Below are 19,919 nucleotides of genomic sequence, written 5' to 3'. Positions count from 1 at the left end.
AGGGCCGGGGTCAGGAGGGGGTCGGGAGCTCTGAGAGCCGAGCAGCGGGTGGGGGCGCCTGGAGCTGTCGCCTCTACAGCTGGGATGTGTGTGCGCGTTGTGGCGGTTGTGTTGTTGTGAACGTGCGAGACTTTTTAAGGCTCGGATTGCTGGCGCGAAGGCTGCTTCACTTTTGAGTTCCGTGGCCGGGTTTGCATCCAACTTGCTGTAGTGTGTTTTTGTGAATTTCCCGGTGTTTTTGTTTATGTTAAAAACGTCCCTTTCCACCCTCTTTTCGCCCATGCCCAAATGAATTGATTTGGGATCTATATGTATATTAAACTGAACGTCTCGTTGGTTTTTAAGTTAGAAATCTACAAGTCATCTTGGTGGTAACCGCCTATGACTGAAAGGGAGGGGGCTGAGGGGAGCCAGCTGTCCCAAGCTCTAGACTTTGTACCAATAAGACAGGGGTTGTCGTCACAGGGCCACTGCATGGAGAGAAAATCGTGTTTTGTTTTGTTTTGTTTCTTGGCTGTAAGTTATCTTACCTTTAGCAGAAGTGGTAGTAATGGATTGAGAATGGGAGTCGAGTTTTAGGTTTAGTTTCTAAGTTTCACGAAAAGATCAGGTATAGTTTGCATTGGAATAACTTTTTGCTTGCAAGCTGAGTCGTTTCAGGAGGTAGAAAGTTAATTTTCACAGACACTGAATGGGGAGGACCGTCAGCAGAGTGAGACAGCCAGCCTCAGACCACAGCAGTTTTTATTTGAATCGAATTGGGCAGCCCCAGTTGGTCTTAGGGGAGAGAGTACATGTTTTCAAGCTTTGTTCATGAAATACGCCTTTTGATTTCCCAATATATGTTAAGAAATATCCATAATGTGTGTAAAGAGCCTAGAATTTGTAGTCACCAGTAGGATTCCTGAGGCCCTAAGTGTTCGCAGTAGCTTTTTGTAATTAGAGACTAGTCCCTGACAAGAGTGATGTGGGCTTTTGGCTTCGCTCCGCCCCTGAAGGGACCGTCCACCTGAGAGCGTCTGGGCTGCTTGGCCGATGGGGGTTGGGGGTAGTTGCTCAGCTCAGCAGAAGGCATGTCTCACCCTGGCAGCTCCCATCCCTCCCCCTTTTTATAGAAGTCTATTCTGATATGAGTGTGCTAGGGTGTGCTGTGAAGATGAAAATATCCATCCTAAGATCCCAACTTCTGGAGTGAACAAGAATAGTTTGTTTGTGGATCTCTGCTTTTCTGTTTTTTCAGGGTTCTTTTTTTTTTCTTTTTATTTAAAAGAGACAAATACTTAAAAGTTTTCCATCGACTTCCTTAGAGGTGTATTATATGTTAATATGAAATTTTTATGTCGTTCTTTAAGTTTGGAATCCTTTAACAATTTTTTTTTAACTTCTTTCACCCCCTAATTAAAATGTACATAACCATGTTGTTCTCAGATGAGAAATTTTATTTTGGAGTTGACATCCCCCAACCCCCTTTTTCCTTAACACCTGGCTCTTTTCCTTACCTCATTAAGACAGGTAGGGGAGAGGACTCACATTTTGTAATGCCAACCAAGTGTATGTATGACAGGAGGTGTCCTAGGGAACGGTTTTATTGTCAGGCGAATGTCACAACGTCTTAGGTTAACAGCTGCTCAAGCTTGTTTCCCTTGAAGAATTAAGAGAAGGATATTAATTCAGATTTAGAAAATCTTTACACTTCTATTTGCTGAATTGTCCCTCTTTAAAGTTTTTGTATTTAATTGAGAAGCTAAAATATGAATTTTGCCCAATTGCTACACACTGAATTATTACTGATAATGAGCATAGTAAAACAGCACATATTTTGATATTTTAAAACTCATTCAAATTTGTGTGGCGACTGATAGCCTATGGCATCTCCTATTTTAAACAGGGTTTCAATGGCAGAGTAAGTTACAACACTACTTTAGAAAGGCACACACATGCATCACACACAAAAAACATTACAAAACGTATGAAGGCAGTTTGAAGATGTTCGAATGCAAATACATAAAAATTTCTATCAATAAAAGTAGCATGCTGCAAGTTATCAGTGTCCACTTATACTACAAAATATTTTACATTTTAGTAACTAAGAAAGGTGAAAGCTGGAACAGAAACTTTGAGAGGTTTCTTTTGCTGTAGTTTCTTGTTAAAGAGCACAGAAAAAAAGTATGAAGCTTTATTTTATATTTCACATATATCAACAGAATCAAGACCACTTTGTCAATATTACCTATGGAAAAAGCTATGTATAGATAAGAGTATTTGGGACCATGAACTTCAATTCACTCATAGAATTTTTAAAGCTTTTTGGCAACAGAAATTTTGTATTCAGTGTCATGGCATGTCCTATAGGAGATAGCTCTAGTTGCAGTAGTTTCTTGGTGCCTGAGAGAGAGAGCAAGCGCAGGCGCTGTCTCTGATTACTGAGTCCAAAGATCAGGTGTGTACTGAAGGCACCAGAAGGCAAGCTCCAGTTGATGTGAAAATGGCCTTACAATAAGGGTGACACCAGCTCTCATAGGTCTTTCTGTTAATACTGACTAGCAAAACATGAAAATCTAAAAGTGCCATGGCCAGTTTATATGCACAACTCATGTATTTTGTACCTATTGTTAATAATTATTCATTAAGCAATTGATAGAAATCCACAAGCCAGGACTCCTGTTTAAGAAATGTGTGCCTATTTCATTTAATTTTAGTATGTTTGAAGGAAATGGCTACTAATCTAGAAAAAATGATTGTCTCAAATGGCCGGTGCAGTTGGTATTAAAGGCAAACTTCTGCCCTGTGTGCAGATGCTGGGAAACCCTTATGAACAGAACTGTCCCCTGGAGCGTCCGTCACTCATTGTGTGGAGCAGTGTCTTTCTCCATTAGCCCTGTGTGGCAGTTCATTCTTTGTATGAATCTGTGAATGGCATATGTCAGCCCAATAAGACGACATTCCTATTCTGAGTAATAAATAGACTCCTTGTTTTTTTTTTTTTTTTTTTTTCTCGGAGATCACGAGACAAACAAAACAGAATTGGCTGTCTAAAAATTTTCTTTGAAATACAAATGAAAATTTCAAAGTAAAATCATCACAATATATTTTATAATATATGATTTCTAATAGGACAGAACAGATACAGATACTGCCAGTTTCAACAAGCACCACATATAGACAGCGCAAACTCTTTGGAAAATTCTGCCCTCTCCGTGGTCTGAGGGATCCCAAAGCTGGAAAGACCCATTTGTCTTTTCTCAGAATCCTCTGTCCCTCATCTGAACTTAATGCTAGGATTCTCTGAAGTAAACCCCACAATTTGATTGATCTATTTTGGAGACCCAAGATCACCTAAGCTGTATTCTGCATCCATTGCAGTTTTCAGCTCAGAATGGAGTTGGCATCTGTGCTCCTGGCCGGCCTCTTCTTACACTTGCACACTGTCTGGCCAGAGCTGGCCCCTGCCTCCCCACAGGGACAGCAGATCAAGGGGTGCATGTGCCCGGCCCACCTCCACCCTGAGTGGAGAGTGGACTGAGCTATGCGGAGGCGTCGGGTGGGGGCTGGAGGGGAAGAGCAGAGGATAGATCTGGAGCCGGCTGTGCAACTGCTACAGCAGGTCTGACTAGTTTGAGGTGCCCAAAGGCAGCTTTGTTTTTCTAGTAACTCCAGGTAGCAGCAAACTTCAGTTCTTAAAACTCATTCATGTCTGCCTTACTGTCTTTTTTGTCATTTTACAAAAACCTGTGTCTTCGCAGAATTACTAATTAATTCTAAGCTTTTTTCCTTTAAAAACCTTCCTAGGCAGTTAACTGAAAAGAAGCTAAGCATTTTCTAAGGACTTCCCCAATAGAATAGTAAAGGGGAAGGGATTCTGGCTCTTAAAGACATGATCTATGTCTATATATTCTGTATATCCGTATGCACACACTGATGTTTAACAGTGGGCTGAGTGAACCTATTGAAGAAAAGTAAAATGTACACTTGAATAGACCATGGTCAAAACCACTGAATGATCAAAAGTCCCTTGCTCCACATCAGCCTTTAGCGCTTTGCTTGCCTCTGCTCCAGCCGGCTGCTTATCATTCCACGCCATGCACTGCAGCTCCTGGGGTTTGGAGCAGGCCTGCTAGTGTACCCCACCCTTGTGTTTAGAAGTGTTGCCCAAGTTAAACTCAGAGAATCTGAAAGTCCCAAGGTCATCTCTACACCAGAACAGGTTTGCATAAAATCCTAGTCACGCTAATGAGATACCGAGCTGGCAGCTGCTTTAAACTGATCTTCCTGTGTGGTTATCCCATTTTATAATAGGTGATACAGATTTGCTTTTCAGATTTCTTTCCTACTTTGAGGGGACATCTCCCTGTCCATCTGTACCTCTTCTGTGTCTTCCATGCTATGAGAGAAAACCAATCTGCCTGAGGAATTTGGGTGCTATGATCCAGAGTGGAATAATTTTTGCTCTGTCTCTCTGCTTCTCAGGAACTTGGTGGTCTTTTCTGAACTTTTTAAGGCAAACTAATTTTGTTTTAGTAGTTTTACCATGTCCAGAAATAGAAAATGAAGTATGTTTCACTGGCAGTGGTTCTTAGCTGTCTGACAAGTAGTTGGTTTACAAATTAAAAATTCGATTCTTCAGGTGGTTCCTGCCTTCTTCTAAAGCTCCAGAAGACAGGTAGGATGAATCGAGTGCGAGGGGGTGGCAGGCTGGGGAGGTTGAGGAAGGCTTTCCATGAAGACCATTGAAGGTAATTGAAGAATTATGAAGCATTTTCCTTAGAAAATAAATAGTTATTACATTTAGTGTGGTACTCTGATTATTTTTATTGTATTTAAGTGACTTAGCTTGAAGTTCAGTGAGCCATTCATTATCAATGCACAGAAGTCCTTGGGAAGATATACGTTTTATCTCAAAATAGTCCCAAAGTAGTTATTTTTTAATGGCTGCCATATTTACAAAGTATCATTTACTCCCCTCAAGTTTAGTTTGTATCCTCGTTGCCTTTTTCTTTGTAAAATTATTTTCTGTGTGTGAATTATTCAAGTATATGATACAAAGTTTAAATTGTCTTTGTAAAAACTTATTAGCCTACCTAATTCTTAGAGGCAACTAAACATTCGAAACATGTAGATGACTTACATGGGACAGGTATTTACGTAGAATAGTTATTTCCTGCCGTTTGCATGTCTCAAGTATATTTCTATTATTCTGCACCTCAAATTGTTGTACTCATATCATGTAGAAATGTGATATTGTTCTCTAAGGAATCCAGGTTTAGGCCGTACAATACAATGTTCAGTTTTACACAGTAAGTAAAAGAAACAACATTTCTCTGGTTTTCCTCTTTGGACTGCACGGATAAGTTATAAGATGAAATATGGTCTGTATTTGTAAGCAATATTTTAAGTGATTCTTTTGTAGTAATGAAGCATCCAAATTTGAAGGCATGACTAGTTTTTAATTTTTAACTTTTAAGAAACGTTTCTATTGAAGCATTTCTTGAAGTAGCATACTTTATTTTTATTCCTTAGTTTTATTCAGTGGCAAATAGTTGTCTAACTAATAAAACCTAGAAGGCCACCTTCGGTTTTAACTAAGATGTAATTTTATCTCTCACAGAATTGTTCTAAAATCTTCTATTTCCCTGTTTTAGTAAGACTTACATGTATCTTGAGTCTTGAGGTTTTTTGTTTTTTGTTTTTTGTTTTTTTTAAAACACAAAAACTGTCACATGCTTTTGGCAAAGCCTTTCCTTCCTACTCTAAGCCCCCCACCCCCTTGACATTGTTTATTAAGGGTCTCTAGCGTGAGGGAGAAAAACAGTGTATCTTTAGGGAAAAGATGCTACAGGAGGATTGAAACAGAATCCCATCCAAGCAATTATAAATACAGGAGAAAAAAATATTTTCATTATGCTGGAGAATGGGGGTTGGGCAATGCTGGCTAGCCTTTACTAGTAAAGCACGTAATCTTATGGGAAAAATTGTCAAATCTGAGAATTCCTTACCCTAATGTTAATGAGGCCTTAGATTCAAAATGCTAAAAATATCATATTCTGACACCAAATTATTATGAAGTAGCATCACAATTCAAATGATTATAATATATAGATATGTTTATACTTTCCAATTTTCAAATGGGGAGACTCATTATAACATTTCATCTATTATGAGCATTATTATTGAACGTACAACATCATATAACCTGAACTTGTAATTTAAATAGAAAGAATTCCAGCAAGTAGTTACACATAATGATCTTGCTTCATTATCTCCCTAAGGTTAACTGTGTTACATTTTATAATTAAATGGCCCCTCCCCAATGTCTTTTCTGAAGGGTTTTCCCAAATAACTGCCTGAAGCGGTATCTGTTCAGTATGGAGATAATTTATAGTTATTAAGAAGTAGCAAGTAGGCTTAGTAAAGGCATCTATACTGGTAAAAGTCTTAGCCTAATTTATTGAGACTCATTGTTTTATTGGGAGTCCATGTTGGAAGCCCCACTGGAAATTCTGAACTGTTGGTTTCTCCACATTCACATCTCCTGACTTGGGTGTGTGTTTGTTGTTGTGTGTTTGTTCTCATTTCAGGAATCCTCCAGGGATTCTAACCATGGTTTTTGAAACGTCAGTGTTAACTTTTGCATACAGGGAAACAAACTTTCCTATACACAGTACTTCCAGAGTTTGAACCATACCATAATTTAATTTATTTTGGCCTTGGAAAAGCTCCCAGCTTGCTTAGCATTGTTCTGTGGATACCTGAATTTGAAAACAATCTTGAAAATGTACATACTTTGAGAGCTGTAGGTAGAAATTGCAGTGAAGAATCAGACTTCTGCGCTCCTTGCTGCTCGGCTGCGCCCCCTCGTGGCTGGATGTGATGTGCTGTCTTGCAGAGTTTAAAGAGTTCCAACTTGAATTGGGCGTGCTTGTTTACATGAGCAGTAATAGCTTTCTTCTGTGTGAAAAAAAAAAAACTATCAAATTAATATAATAGTTTTCATTGGGGGTGTGAGTAATTTATTGTGCTTATTTTATATGTTTTAATTTTAAAAATATGTATTGGCGTGTTGTGGTTTGTAACTTTTTATTATGGAAAATTCCAAACACACTCAAAAGTAAAAGTGAGAGTACAATGCACTGCCTTGTACTTATCAGCCAGCCTCAGCAGGTATCAACATTTTGTCAAATCTCGTTTCATCTACATGGCCAGGTTTTGGGTTTTTTGTTTGTTTGTTTGTTTTGGAGTATTTTAAAGCAAATTCCAGGCATCAGAGCATATTATGTTTTTGTTAACTTCAGGTTAAAAACTGTATAATTCTACTCAATCTTTTACTTGAATTAAGTGTGCCATTCCCAAGTAATCCTTTTTCTTTATAAATTAAAAAAAAAAAAATTCCTTAAAACTGAGAAAACAAATAAAGCTTTTTTCTTTCTAATTTTTTTTTTAAATCGAGTGTACCATACTTTTAGCCAGAATCCTTAGGTAAAATAAAACAATTGACAGCATTCTCATTGTCCTTGGAAGAAGGTGATTGGTGTCCATAGCTTCATAAGAGTTGGGATTAAAACTTAAAATTCCCAGCTGGCAGAGGAACCACTGAGACAGGATATTAGAAACATTTTATACCATTGACATTTATATTCTAAAAAGCCCATTTTCTTTCCAGATGTGTACTAACAAGGCCGTAATTTAAAGAAATATTTATTTGAAACATTCTCTCCCAGAATTTGACTATATTTTGCTTACTAAATGCAGTTGTCAACATTTTTAAAAATTATTTTACTAGGAGAAAAGATTATATTTGAGAAACCTCCAGTATTGGAAATTGTCTTCAATTTAATAGAAGCTTGTAAAAATCTGAGAGGAGAAACTAGAATTTAAAAAATTTGAACTTCAGAAAACAACCCCAAACAGTAAAAGTTGTTTCTTAAATTTACTTAGGGTTTGACTTCCTGGTCGAATTTCAGTGTATCCTCAGGCTTCCCCGCCCCCTGCCCTCTTCTCCACTGTCAAGAAAGCCAGGATTGCTCCTGCAGGTCTTCGTCAAATGCAGGGTCTGATCTTGCACAAACAGCCTAAGTTGCGTTGCCCTGCGGGCCCCCGCGCGGCCGGTGCGCAGCGGGAGAGCCCGGAGGAGGCGCCGGCAGCAAACAGTGGTATCGGGTTACAGGTTCAGAATATCGCTGGAGCACTGGTGACTGGCTTGATCTAGTGACTGGCTTTATAATTACATTGCCGATTTGTTAGGGGAGGCTTTGTCTTCCTTACCAATTAGCATGGATGTTACTGCAGGGGCCTCAAACTCTGGATGAGCTTTGGTTGTTTTGTTTTTGTTTTTGTTTTTGTTTTAAAGCATCCCGATCCATAGAACTTCATGGGTTCTGTTACTAATACTCCCTCTTGTCTTTGGGCATCCTTACGGTGTCTATAAATAAGCCAGAGACGGTCTCTCCCTGTTGGAATGTTTGCCCCTGTTTCTGCCCACTCCCCTGGGCCAGAAGCAGTTGTTTTGAAGGGTCCGAGGTCTACTTTTGCTCTTTGGATACCCCAGCACCTCCCCGCACCGTGCTGGAGGGGACAGCCCACATCCCGTGCCTGCTGCAGTGTCAGGACACACGAGGCCCGGCTGAGGACGTGCCTGTTTCTCTTAGCTTCCTTTCTGATTCTGCCAGCATCATCCACCACTGCAACATTTTCAGGGCAGCCTCTTTGTTTTCGCTGGTGTGTTTTCTTGTTCCTTGGGGGAGGAGGGTGTTAAAAGCCTGGACATGATCAGATTTCTTAGTCCAGTGTGTTGTTTAAGGTGTAATATTTTAAGTGTAGAAAGTTGTCTAAGCAAATAGCTTCCCCCAATTAGGATCGGGCTTCTCCTTCCGGCTCAGAAGTTGCTGTGTCACACTACGACAGCAGCCTGGAGGCAGAGCACTGGGGTCCTCAGCGTCCCGCCCTCAGGCTGGTGGGAGGTTCCCTTTTGTCATGAACAGAGGCTCTCCCACTTGGATGCCTCAAAAGCAGGGTCCTAAATGCATTGGAAGGCCAGCCTGTGGAGTGAGGAGAAGAGAAACAGCATATTCTGTGTTTCAGAAGTTGTCTCAAAACAATCCTGGCCCTACTTCGAGCCTCTTTTCGGCTCAGAAGTCTGCCACATGCCCAGCTAGTTTTACCAGGGGCACCCCTTTCTTCTACCACCACCGCCAAAAGACACCAGGAGAGTGAATGTGTTTCCACTTAGGGCTGTGGGCTTTGGTGGCACAGGATGTCAGGGGAAGGGAAGGACCGCTGCCAGCCTTCTCGTAAGACAATTGCCACACGTCTTCTCTCAGCTTTTTTCTGACAAAGAAGTGGGTGCATGAGGGCAGATCACTACTTTGAGCGTTGGCATTGGGGTAAAGGCCTCATCTTTCTTGTTTTAGCGTTAGCATTAGCACCTCTGGACTCGTCAGCAACCAGTGGTCACACCAGCAGCCATATGGGACAGTGTATCTGATGAGGTTAGGGATACGACTCGTTAAAGCTCCTCTTTGAATTAGGAGCCTTTTTCCTGAGAGCTGCTAGCTAGCGTTTTGAAAACATTCCTGTTGAAGTATAGCGTGCATGTGGAGCCGTGCAGGATCCCGCGTGTGCAGGCCGGTGACTCATCACGAGGCAGGCCCCAGCTGCACTCTCCACCCAGGTGAGCGGCAGAGCATGGCCAGCTCGCCCCACTGGCCGCCGGTACACCACGGCAGACACGGGAGTTCAGTGTTGCCTTGTTACCTGACTTTTAAAACAACATACCACTTAATTGTGAAGCCTGCTGCACTCTTGAGAAGAGAGCATACAGAATGTCTAGTTGTTGCTGTTTCCCAAAAGGAAATTGGAAAAAGCTCTTGAAAAGGTGCACAAGGTACAAACCAGTTGGGCTTCTAAGGCGATGCTTTCCTGGGTGCCCTGTCTATCCCCGCACCACCGGGTCAAGGTGGTGCCGAGCTGCACAAGCCCCCGGGGTGCAGGACTAGGTGTCTCCACTCAAGCTTTGATTCCTTTTTGGTCACAAGATCAGTCACACCTTCCCCAATTATTTCCTCTCTTAAGAATTTAGAACTAAGCTGTCAACTTTGACCCCTTTTTAAAGTCCTTTTGTGGCATGAATTCGCTTTCTCCAGATACTGAGTAGAAAAGTCTGTCAAGAGTTTTCCTTCTGTCCGGGGTTAATGACAGTCATTTGGGACGAATCAAGTTAAAACATAATGCAGAGTTTTACATCTGTGAAGACTTCTGCATCTTTTTTTGACTGGCACAGAGAAACCCAGCAAGCCAGTCTTCATGGGCTGAGGAGGGCTCCCTGTGCAGGCCTCCTACAGCCCCCGCACTGCCCCCAGGGTCTGTCGAGGGAGCTACCAGGATGCTGTGATGTCTGAAGAGGCTGGGGTGAGCCTGCAGGTTAAAGCAGTGGTGTTTGTTGGTGGTGGTAGGATGACAGAAGCGGTAGTTTGGAAAAGTCGATTTAATACTCTTACTTCAAAAATTCGTAACATTTATTTTGACGGTTCAAATAACACTAAAGGACAGTAATTTTTTTAAAAAAAGATTTTAAAGAGGTGTAGCTTTTAAATAGTTGGAAAACATTGAGCTAAAGATAACTTTTTCTGATTTATCTTTTAAAAAATTGTTTGCATTTTTTTTTTTTTTTTTTTTTTTTGCAAAATGTAGTAGTGGGAGTTGTTACTTACTCTTTTAAGCGTAAGTACTATTTCAGTTCCTTTTTGAGCTTTGGATAAGATCCCACCGCCATCACTTTAAGACCCCAGCAAGGAGAATCTGGGCTCCACTGGGCCAGTAGGATCTGACACATGAGTTTGAGAACCTGAGTTTTGTCATTAAAATTGAGTTTAAGACATCTTAACTCTGCATGCAGGCTTTTGTTTTCTAATGTCAGTTGTCAGTTACTATCACAAAAATGCTGTTCATTCCTTTTTGCCCTGCTAAATTAGACACAAATAAGGAAGGCCTTGGGAATCAAGATTAACTGAATAAAGATATCCTCTGGCCTAAACTTGAAATGGCCTGATGAGGGAAAGAAGAAACGGTAGTTCTCAAAGTGAGGTTCCCAGACCAGCATCACCTGAAAGCTTGTTGGAAATGCCGATTCGAGGGCCCCTCCCCAGACGTGCTGAAGGAGAAATATGGGAGGTGGGGCCCAACCGCCTGTGCTTATCAGGCCTCCGGGTGAGCCTAAGGCTTTCCCGTGGTTGAGAAGTGAAGGATGGGAGAGTGGCTCACAGAAGAGCTTCTCAGCTGGAGCTCTCCTACCTACTCTGTATCTCAGCTGCTGGTGCATTGCGCCACCCTGATCCCGCCCTGTAAAACCGTTCAACTGGGAGGTCTGTGCAACCCTCCTGTTCCTCAGATCCTCCCTCCCAGACACAGTTCTCACTCAAGGACACACACACACACACACACACACACACACACACAGCTGTCTCTGTTTTTACAGTGCTGCCCTGGCTGCCCCTTGGTGTCTTTCCTCATTATTTCCGCTTACCGTTCGTGTATTCAGTGACTGACTAAGGAGCATCTTGTGTTGGAGACTGCCGTCTGCTGAGGATGCAGAAGTGAACAAAACACACACACCGTCTGTGCCCTGGGGGGCTCACTATCTTGAGACGGGAAACAGATACAGATACGAAGAGACAGTTCCACCTTAAATATAAATTTCAAATAGGCTACGAATCTATTTCCACTGGTCTCCCGGCTGCCCCCAGCCCACAGGAATCTCTCAGACTCCTTACGGGTGGGAGTCGCTCAGATTCTGGAATTGCAAAACCCCAAAAAGTCAAGTCATTCAGGCTCCTGGTCCTCTGGTCCTTTGACTTCTGAGGACACTTCTAGTGAGTGACATTTGTTACTTTTGAGCATCTGCACGGATTGTAGCTTTTGAGGGCGGGGTCCTTCCTAATGAAAAGTTGCACAGTTGAAAACTAGTTTTGGTGTACAGAGTTGTGTTTAGTATGAAATTTCCTGGAAAACTCCAGAAGTTTTCATTTATGTCGCTACCTGTGAGTTTTGTTCTTTATGTTTGAAACTTGGTTTGCTGCAGTTAATAGTTGCTAAAATTAATGTTTAGAAAACTAGAATGCTAGGAATTTGTTTCTGAAAAGTTTACTGGGGAGGGAAGTCGTTTGATCTCAAACCTCATGTTAAGAGCCGATGACTATTCAGTAGAAAAGTGGCTGTGGTTAGTTTTAGGCCCCTGAGGGTGGGCAGAAGAAGGAGGAGCACCCACATGATTCCTCCACGTGGGAGTCTCCAGCCCCACCCTGGAGCTCAGGGTCACTTTGAGTCTTTGTCTGGAAAAATTGGGTACAAGGCATGGGTTTTTTAGGCTTTGGTCTTCACCAGCCAAGGGAGGAGATGAAGTGGAGTGTCAAAGCCCTGGGGTGACCTAGGAAGCCAGTGGGTCACAGGCCCCCCTTTCGTGAACTCCAGGCCCATCCTCCACAGGAACCACAGCACCCCCCCCTCTAGAGTTACCTAGACATCCTTAGCCAGCTCCTGCTACTGCTTCATCTTCAAGTTGCAGCCCAGTGAGGCCTTTTTGAAAGGTCCCTTGCTTCTCCAAAGGGCGGTTAAAGAACTATTGTTATTTTCTTAGACTGCCTGAGGAAAGAGAGGCTTACTGAGGAGCTAGGAGCTGGGCCGACCCTGACCTTGGCCAGCCTGAGCCAGGCCCAGAGAGGCCCGGAGGGGCTGATGCGCCTGGCTTCTTGCCCTCTGGTTCTTGAGGGCATGTTGTGTCTTTTCTCCTTTAAATTGGGCCCTGCGTAAGGAGGTGGTTGTTACACAAAACCCTGAGAGTGAGAGTTCCCACTGCCCTCCCCATCTAGGAGTTGGAGGCCTCTTCTGAATATGCTCATTGTAATGTTACTGCAGTGTGTCAGGCAAACTTAAGGAAAATGACTTCACTTTTTATTATGTTGCATTGTATTCCTTTCTGTAACAGCTTAGATAGGATTAAAAATCAAGATGATATGCATTTTACAGTCTTACTGGGTGTGTGGAGTCAGTTTTGCCTTATAATATAATACAAAATAGAGAAATGGTGGCAAACCTGCCTTGAGGTACACTCCATCAGCGGTCCTTATTCATACCTCTGAAGCGCATCCAAGATTTGGTGTGTGTGTCTGTTCCTGCTCACAGATTTTGCTTACCGAGCCCTCTGCCCTCCCCTTCCAGGCAGCATTACAGATGTCTTATCAGGCTTTCTCTAAATCATTAGGATTAGCACACAGCTCTGGCCAGCTGGATCATTCTAATTGGAAATTAGGTGCTTCTCACATTGAAATCCTTCTGAAAATACCTCCAAAGATCTCTTTCAGCTATGGGAATTCTACTAAATGCCTATAGTATTTTGCATGACCTGTATACTTTTTAAATATGTGAATTCTGTAGATTCAGTGATTATTTCTAGAAAAATGCATTATTTAAAAAGTCCTGTTGTTTGTTCTAGTAACAAGTCTTAAAAAGACAATTCTGCATTGATGACTATAAGAAGAGTCTACACCATCTTCCCTAAATGTTACCTCTCCTCCAGAAAACCGATAAAAATCACTAGCTTATCACAGTGGCGATAAGCTAGTTTGTTTTCGGTTGTATTTTGTTTTAGGCTTACGGACAGTGCTTCTCAAGCTTTCTGTGACGAGGGGCTCTCTTGGTTCCCTGGCCCCCTAGCTCCTAGCTCCTAAGAAGCCTCTCTTTATCCTCAGGTACTCTTAAGAAAATAACAATAGTTCCAGGCTGGGCCTGGAGTTCACGAAAGGGGGGCCTGTGACCCACTGGCTTCCTAGGTCACCCTGGGGCTTTGACACTCCACTTTATCTCCTCTATCTTTCATAGACTTTAGTAAGATGCAATCAAAATAATTACCATAAAATGAAATAAAAATACAAAGTTGTGGAAAATAGAAGCCCCATTAGAAAAAATTCCATGTACAGACATACAGTTACTGTGTACATTTGCTGTAGAAGTTTCTAAATAATAAAATGTCTCTCCATATCTCATCATGGACCAGTAACAGTTCACAGATAGGCACCATCTATAGCCACACTTCAAGAAACACTGTTTTAGAGTGTGTATGTATCTGTGTACTCATACATTTAAGTGTGTTGCCTTGATCACATTATAACATAACATAGATCTTAGAACTTTATATGAGAATTAAATGCACTTAGTAAGCTCTTTAGCAAAAGTGAATTTTTTCTATTAGTATTTAAATGCTTAAATTATAAGCAAATACCAATAGTATACTCGTGAATACAGTTATATGTTTCAAAACCCAGTTGTCCAGTAGCACCTCTGATGCATGAACTAGAAAATGTTTTGCAATGTGAGATGAAACCACCTCCACTCTGATTCACCTTCAAGTTTAAACAGATACTTTAGATAGGAAATGTTCTATGCAAAGTAAATACACAAATGAGACTTTTAGCACTAAACAGTAGGAAATATGTCTATCACATGGAGTATTAGAGAAACCAGCTGTTACTATCATAACCTTTCTTGCCCTGGAGAACAGTTAATTACTGGACTGGTCATTGGGATTGACAGCCATTTTTTAAATGTTAACAAAATGAGGGGAAATGTTTCATGCAAGTAACTCCACATTCTTTGTAAGCATTAACAAATCTCAAGCCAGTTCTGATGTTGATAGGTCACAGCTTGTTTATCTGTCTCTTCTGGAGACTGAGACAGGTGAGATGGTCTCAAGTGGCAGACTCCATGTCCACCTGTATACTGGCCTTGAGGGCAGCATGGCCTGCTTTCTGACAAAGTATGAGAAAGAAGTTCTGTGAAGTTTATATTCCATTTAGCCTTATTTCTTTAGGACGAGACTTGAAATTCAAAATGGCGATCAGGTGCAGGAGGGGATGTTTAGCCTCTTGAAGGCCAGGGTATTCACGTGGGGCTCCCCACTGGGCCTGGCCAAGTGCCTACAACAGTGTAGATGTGGAGAAGTTAATAGAGGATTGAATGAGGTGTGATCAGTCAGCTGAAGCAGTTCATTAAAAGGTAAGTGGCATTTAGAAGAGAAATTGGATAACTACAAAGCAGTTGCCTGTATATGAAGACATGAGAGTGAGTCACACTGAGGACAGGATTAGCAGGAGTCCCTGAGAATGCTGTAGCGGGAGACGGGGATGGTGAGGGACCAAGCATGGGCCCGGCTTCATTTGAACCATGATCCTCGCCTCAACACCAAAAGGCAGATTTCTTGTTAAATGGTTAGAAAGTGAGGTCTTTGAGCCAAAGGCTAATGGACTTGAGATTGTTCTGTTTAGACAGTAGACGTTCTGAAAGGAGGTGGTGATCTTGGAGAGTTGGAAGGACCACTCCCTAGAAGGTGACAACCAGATGACAAAACGTATTCACGAAGGCCAGAGCAAGAGAGGACAGTCTGGCCTGTGAGCAGCAGGCGAGGTGGGGCAGGAGTTCCTCGCTGCAGTTTTAAAATTCCACCCATTACCGGATTCTCAGGGTCTGAGATACGAGGTCATGGTTTCTTCAAAATACGCATGTATCTCTGGAATCACAGGAGGTATTTTGTTAGGAAATGTCTCAAGTACCCAAACAGCAATGCTTATAATCAGAACTAATTACTTTAAAATTAATCCAGTTGTCTTCAGGCATAACTATGCGTGGATGAAATTGAGCCAAAGAAAAACTTAGGCTGGGAAATACGCATTCCTCCACTTGATTCTACAATGGAAAGTGGTGGCGGCTCAGTCACTGTGGTCATTTAACACAGGCGCAGTGCTTTACCGCATGTCACCAACCAGGCAGAAAGGCTCTATGCTTAATGAGGAAGGAAAAGCATTTTGAAAGCATACACAGTTCTACCCAAATTATACATGTTCCCTTTCTTTAACTTGGTTCTTTTAATCCTTTAAGAAGTGCTCAAGCTGTAATCTGTGACACCTATATCTGTTTAGGTCATAGCATTGTAAGTGTTTTCTTGGGCTTTAAAAATAAATCTACTTGGGGGAGGGAAATTGAACCTGCACGATAATCTTAGGCATGCGAACACAAGCACATGAGCTGAGAAAGTCAAAATCATGGTTTCCATGGTAACTCTTAACTTGTCTGCGTCGTACACATTTCTCAAGAAATACACTCACCAGACTACCTAGTGATAAAAATTGCTCCACAGGCATACAAACGTGGATTTTCTAACTCTTATTGTAAAAGGTCTTCCTTCCTCCCACCCCTAATTAATCCACGTGTACTTGTAAATAACCCTGGGTAGGAAACTGAGGTCCAAGTCCTGCCCTCTAAATCAGTCTCTTTTTTTATGGTAGAAATCAGCTTTCATGTGATTAATGCCATTTCCTCCCTCTCCCCTCTGCAGATTTATGTTGGGTAAAGGAGGAAAACGGAAGTTTGATGAGCATGAAGATGGGCTGGAAGGCAAAATCGTGTCTCCCTGTGACGGTCCATCCAAGGTGTCTTACACCTTACAGCGTCAGACTATCTTCAACATTTCCCTTATGAAACTCTATAACCACAGGCCCCTGACAGAGCCCAGCTTGCAAAAGACCGTTTTAATTAACAACATGTTGAGGCGGATCCAGGAGGAACTCAAACAGGAAGGCAGCCTGAGGCCCATGTTCACCCCCTCCTCCCAGCCCACCACCGAGCCCAGTGACAGCTACCGAGAGGGCCCGCCGGCCTTCAGCCACCTGGCGCCCCCATCCTCCCACCCCTGCGACCTCGGAAGCACTACGCCCCTGGAGGCCTGCCTCACCCCAGCCTCGTTGCTCGAGGACGACGATGACACGTTTTGCACCTCCCAGGCCATGCAGCCCACGGCTCCCACCAAACTGTCACCTCCAACCCTCTCGCCAGAAAAGGACAGTTTCTCCTCCGCCTTGGACGAGATTGAGGAGCTCTGTCCCACATCTACCTCCACAGAGGCGGCCGCGGCTGCGACGGACAGCGTGAAAGGGACCTCCAGCGAGGCTGGTGCCCAGAAACCCGACGGTCCTCAAGAGAGCCGCGCAGATGACTCAAAACTGATGGACTCTCTGCCTGGGAATTTTGAAATAACGACGTCCACGGGTTTCCTCACAGACTTGACCCTAGATGACATCCTGTTTGCTGACATTGATACGTCCATGTATGATTTTGACCCCTGCACTTCCTCATCAGGGACAGCCTCAAAAATGGCCCCTGTGTCTGCCGACGACCTCCTCAAAACTCTGGCTCCTTACAGCAGTCAGCCTGTCGCCCCAAGTCAGCCTTTCAAAATGGACCTCACAGAGCTGGACCACATCATGGAGGTGCTTGTCGGGTCCTAAGACCCAGGGACCCAGCGACTGTGCCCACCCAGACCCCAGAGCGTTCCCATAACCCTGACAATTCTCCACACTGTGCATGCACCCTTGCTTGCCTTTTTCAGAGAAAAAGAAAATTTTACAACAGGATCACACTAGTTTTTGCTTTGAGCAGAGTTGGAGTGCCTTCATCCAAGTATGACCACTTGTAATACACTTTTTTGAGTGGTTCCTCAGAGACCTACTACCCTGGTTTAGGAAAGAATCCATTCGAAGACAATGTTGCAATGTTGAATGACAAAAATAAACAGTTCCAGTGAAGCACAAGGATTAAGTTGGGAAAGCTGTAAATTGCATGTGCATATTTGTCTATTTTTTCTATAAGTTTTATTGCAAGAGGTAAAGAAGAAAACTATATATATACACACACACACACACACATATATATATATATATATCTTATTTAGATAATCTCAGTACCTTTTCTGGCATTTTCGCCCTGTATAGGTTGACTTGGCAATTCGGCCTTTTTAGAGGCATTAACTACTCCTCGTAAGTGTTGCATTTACATGGCTGTTTAGAAAACTGCTGCCCAAATTTATTTTATATTTTTGTACAGATTCTGCAGTTTATGATATTGTTTTTCTAAAAACAAATGCTGTTTATACATATGAGATAGCTATTTTGATAGGATTTGCTCACATAGTTCCTGCAAACTTCAGATGTACAAGTTGCACTTGTACTTTTATAGAGTTGTAATGTTTTATATGTGTATGGTGCAAGAGAAAATTGGATCAAATCAATCTGCAGTTGATGTCCCCAAATGCAAACACAGGCACACACATGCACACACACATAAACGCACACACACAGCGCTTTAAGAAAGGGCCAGGTGATATCACACCCAAATTTCACAAACACTGACCCCCTGGCACCAACACCTGCCAGTACTGTGACTTCCAAAGCCAGAGCCACATGTGCTCAGCAAACTTGCATTAAGCAGTTGGCGGGAGATGGCTGTGGAGCTGGGGGTTTAAGTGATGGTTCTCTTTTGCTCCCTCTTTTGAGGGTAAAGCTACCATCTTTCTTAAGAGTGTATTTATGCCAAGTTTGTGCTTTTAATTGTTTTTATTTTGTTTTTTAATGAAAACCTAGATCTTTCCTTTTTGGCATAATTTTTATGATGACCTGAAATTTTACATCTGAACAAAATTTTATGAAAAGCAACCAACTTCTTCATGGAACTTGGCCCTGTTGCAATGCTTAGGGCCCTTAAAGAAGAAAGTCTCCCCAGAAGGCATCCATCATGTTGCTAAATTGTCTTCTGCAGCTTCCTTTCCCTAGAGTTTTCCTTCTGTTGCTAAGAGCTGAAAGTGGCATCTTCACGATCACCACAGTGAGCTTGGCTCACCTCGGCCGGCCCGGGATGCACTCTTACAACATGTGTGACTCTTGAACCTGGATTTCATCACATTACGTCACAGCTTCCCATCTGGTTGCTTTCCTAAATCAGCTACTTTACACTTGTCAAGGCTGTTTTACCCCAAAACTCAGACAGGACTTTCTATGCATGTTTTCCCTCCTGCCCCCAATCTCTACCCCACCCCCACCCCCTGCCCACCTTATCTCCCAGGACACACTTGAGAAGTAGCTTTTTATTCCTAGTGGTGTACATTTAATTTGAAAAAGTTTGCAATGTATCATGCTTGTTGCCGAAACTGTTTATGGCCTTCTTGTTTCAGTTTTTTCTTTTCTTCCAATGGTACTTTAGCTGTTGAGTGCAGGTTACAACCTATATTGTTATGCAGATGGCTTCTTTAGGAATAACTTTTATATTTATTTAAAAATGTTTAAATTATGGGATTTTGTTTTGTTGTTGTTGTCGTCGTCTTTGTTGTTGGTCATTTGTCACTATTCAGTCACCTATTCTGCTCACTTCTTGCCATGGATCAAATTGGGTCTTTCTGGCTAATTAAAAAAGACAACTTTATAAAATGGCACTTTAAGCAAGCCATAGATAGTTTTATTTTTGTAATGCACATGGCAAAGCAAAGATGTTTGTGATGAAGGAACTGCTCATCTAAGCAAAAGATTTGAGTGTGATATGATAAAGTCTTTCTACATTCTAATTTCTTCCCCCACTTGAATGTGTTTTAAAGGCTAGTTATCAACTCAGTAGAGCAGTGAGAAACTGATCAAATTGCACTTGTTCTCCTACAAGCAACCTCCACGCAGACACCTCGTACTACTACAGGTATGTCATTTCCTTTAATAGGACCAGGGACCATGCAACTGAGGTGAGGGTTGTAGTAGATGCTTCCAGTGTCAGTGTGCCTGTTAATTTTAAGAGCTTTCCTTTCTTGCAGAGTACAAGTCTGCCCAGATTCCATGCTTTCTATAACTGGAGGACCCGGCAAACCTGCCACATGCTGCACACATCTACCTACATATACATATACAATAGTATTGATGATTCTGAACAATAACAGGGTACAGCAGTTGATTTGCTATTGTTAAAAACTGATTTACAGTAACTTACAACAACTGTACTTTTGTTGGATTAGCAAATCATGTGTTTAAACAAATCCCATATGTTGGGCAACAGTTCAAATAAGCACG

General features: G+C 42.2%; 1 protein-coding gene across 2 annotated transcripts in view; it reads left to right on the top strand.

The window, feature by feature from the left end:
• Positions 1–17,710, top strand: part of SERTAD2 (SERTA domain containing 2) — a 31,505-nt gene extending 13,795 nt beyond the window's left edge. For both annotated transcript variants that reach the window (XM_011985491.1, XM_011985490.1), the window contains exon 2: positions 16,376–17,710. In XM_011985491.1, the coding sequence (XP_011840881.1) occupies positions 16,380–17,324 (945 nt within the window). In that variant the 5' untranslated portion in view covers positions 16,376–16,379 and the 3' untranslated portion in view covers positions 17,325–17,710. The remainder of the gene's footprint in view (positions 1–16,375) is intronic.
• The last annotated feature ends 2,209 nt before the right edge of the window (positions 17,711–19,919 follow it).

Source organism: Mandrillus leucophaeus, unplaced genomic scaffold (genome assembly GCF_000951045.1).
Source record: "Mandrillus leucophaeus isolate KB7577 unplaced genomic scaffold, Mleu.le_1.0 Scaffold285, whole genome shotgun sequence".
NCBI classification, from domain to species: domain Eukaryota; kingdom Metazoa; phylum Chordata; class Mammalia; order Primates; family Cercopithecidae; genus Mandrillus; species Mandrillus leucophaeus.
This window is presented reverse-complemented; position numbering and strand designations above follow the sequence as displayed.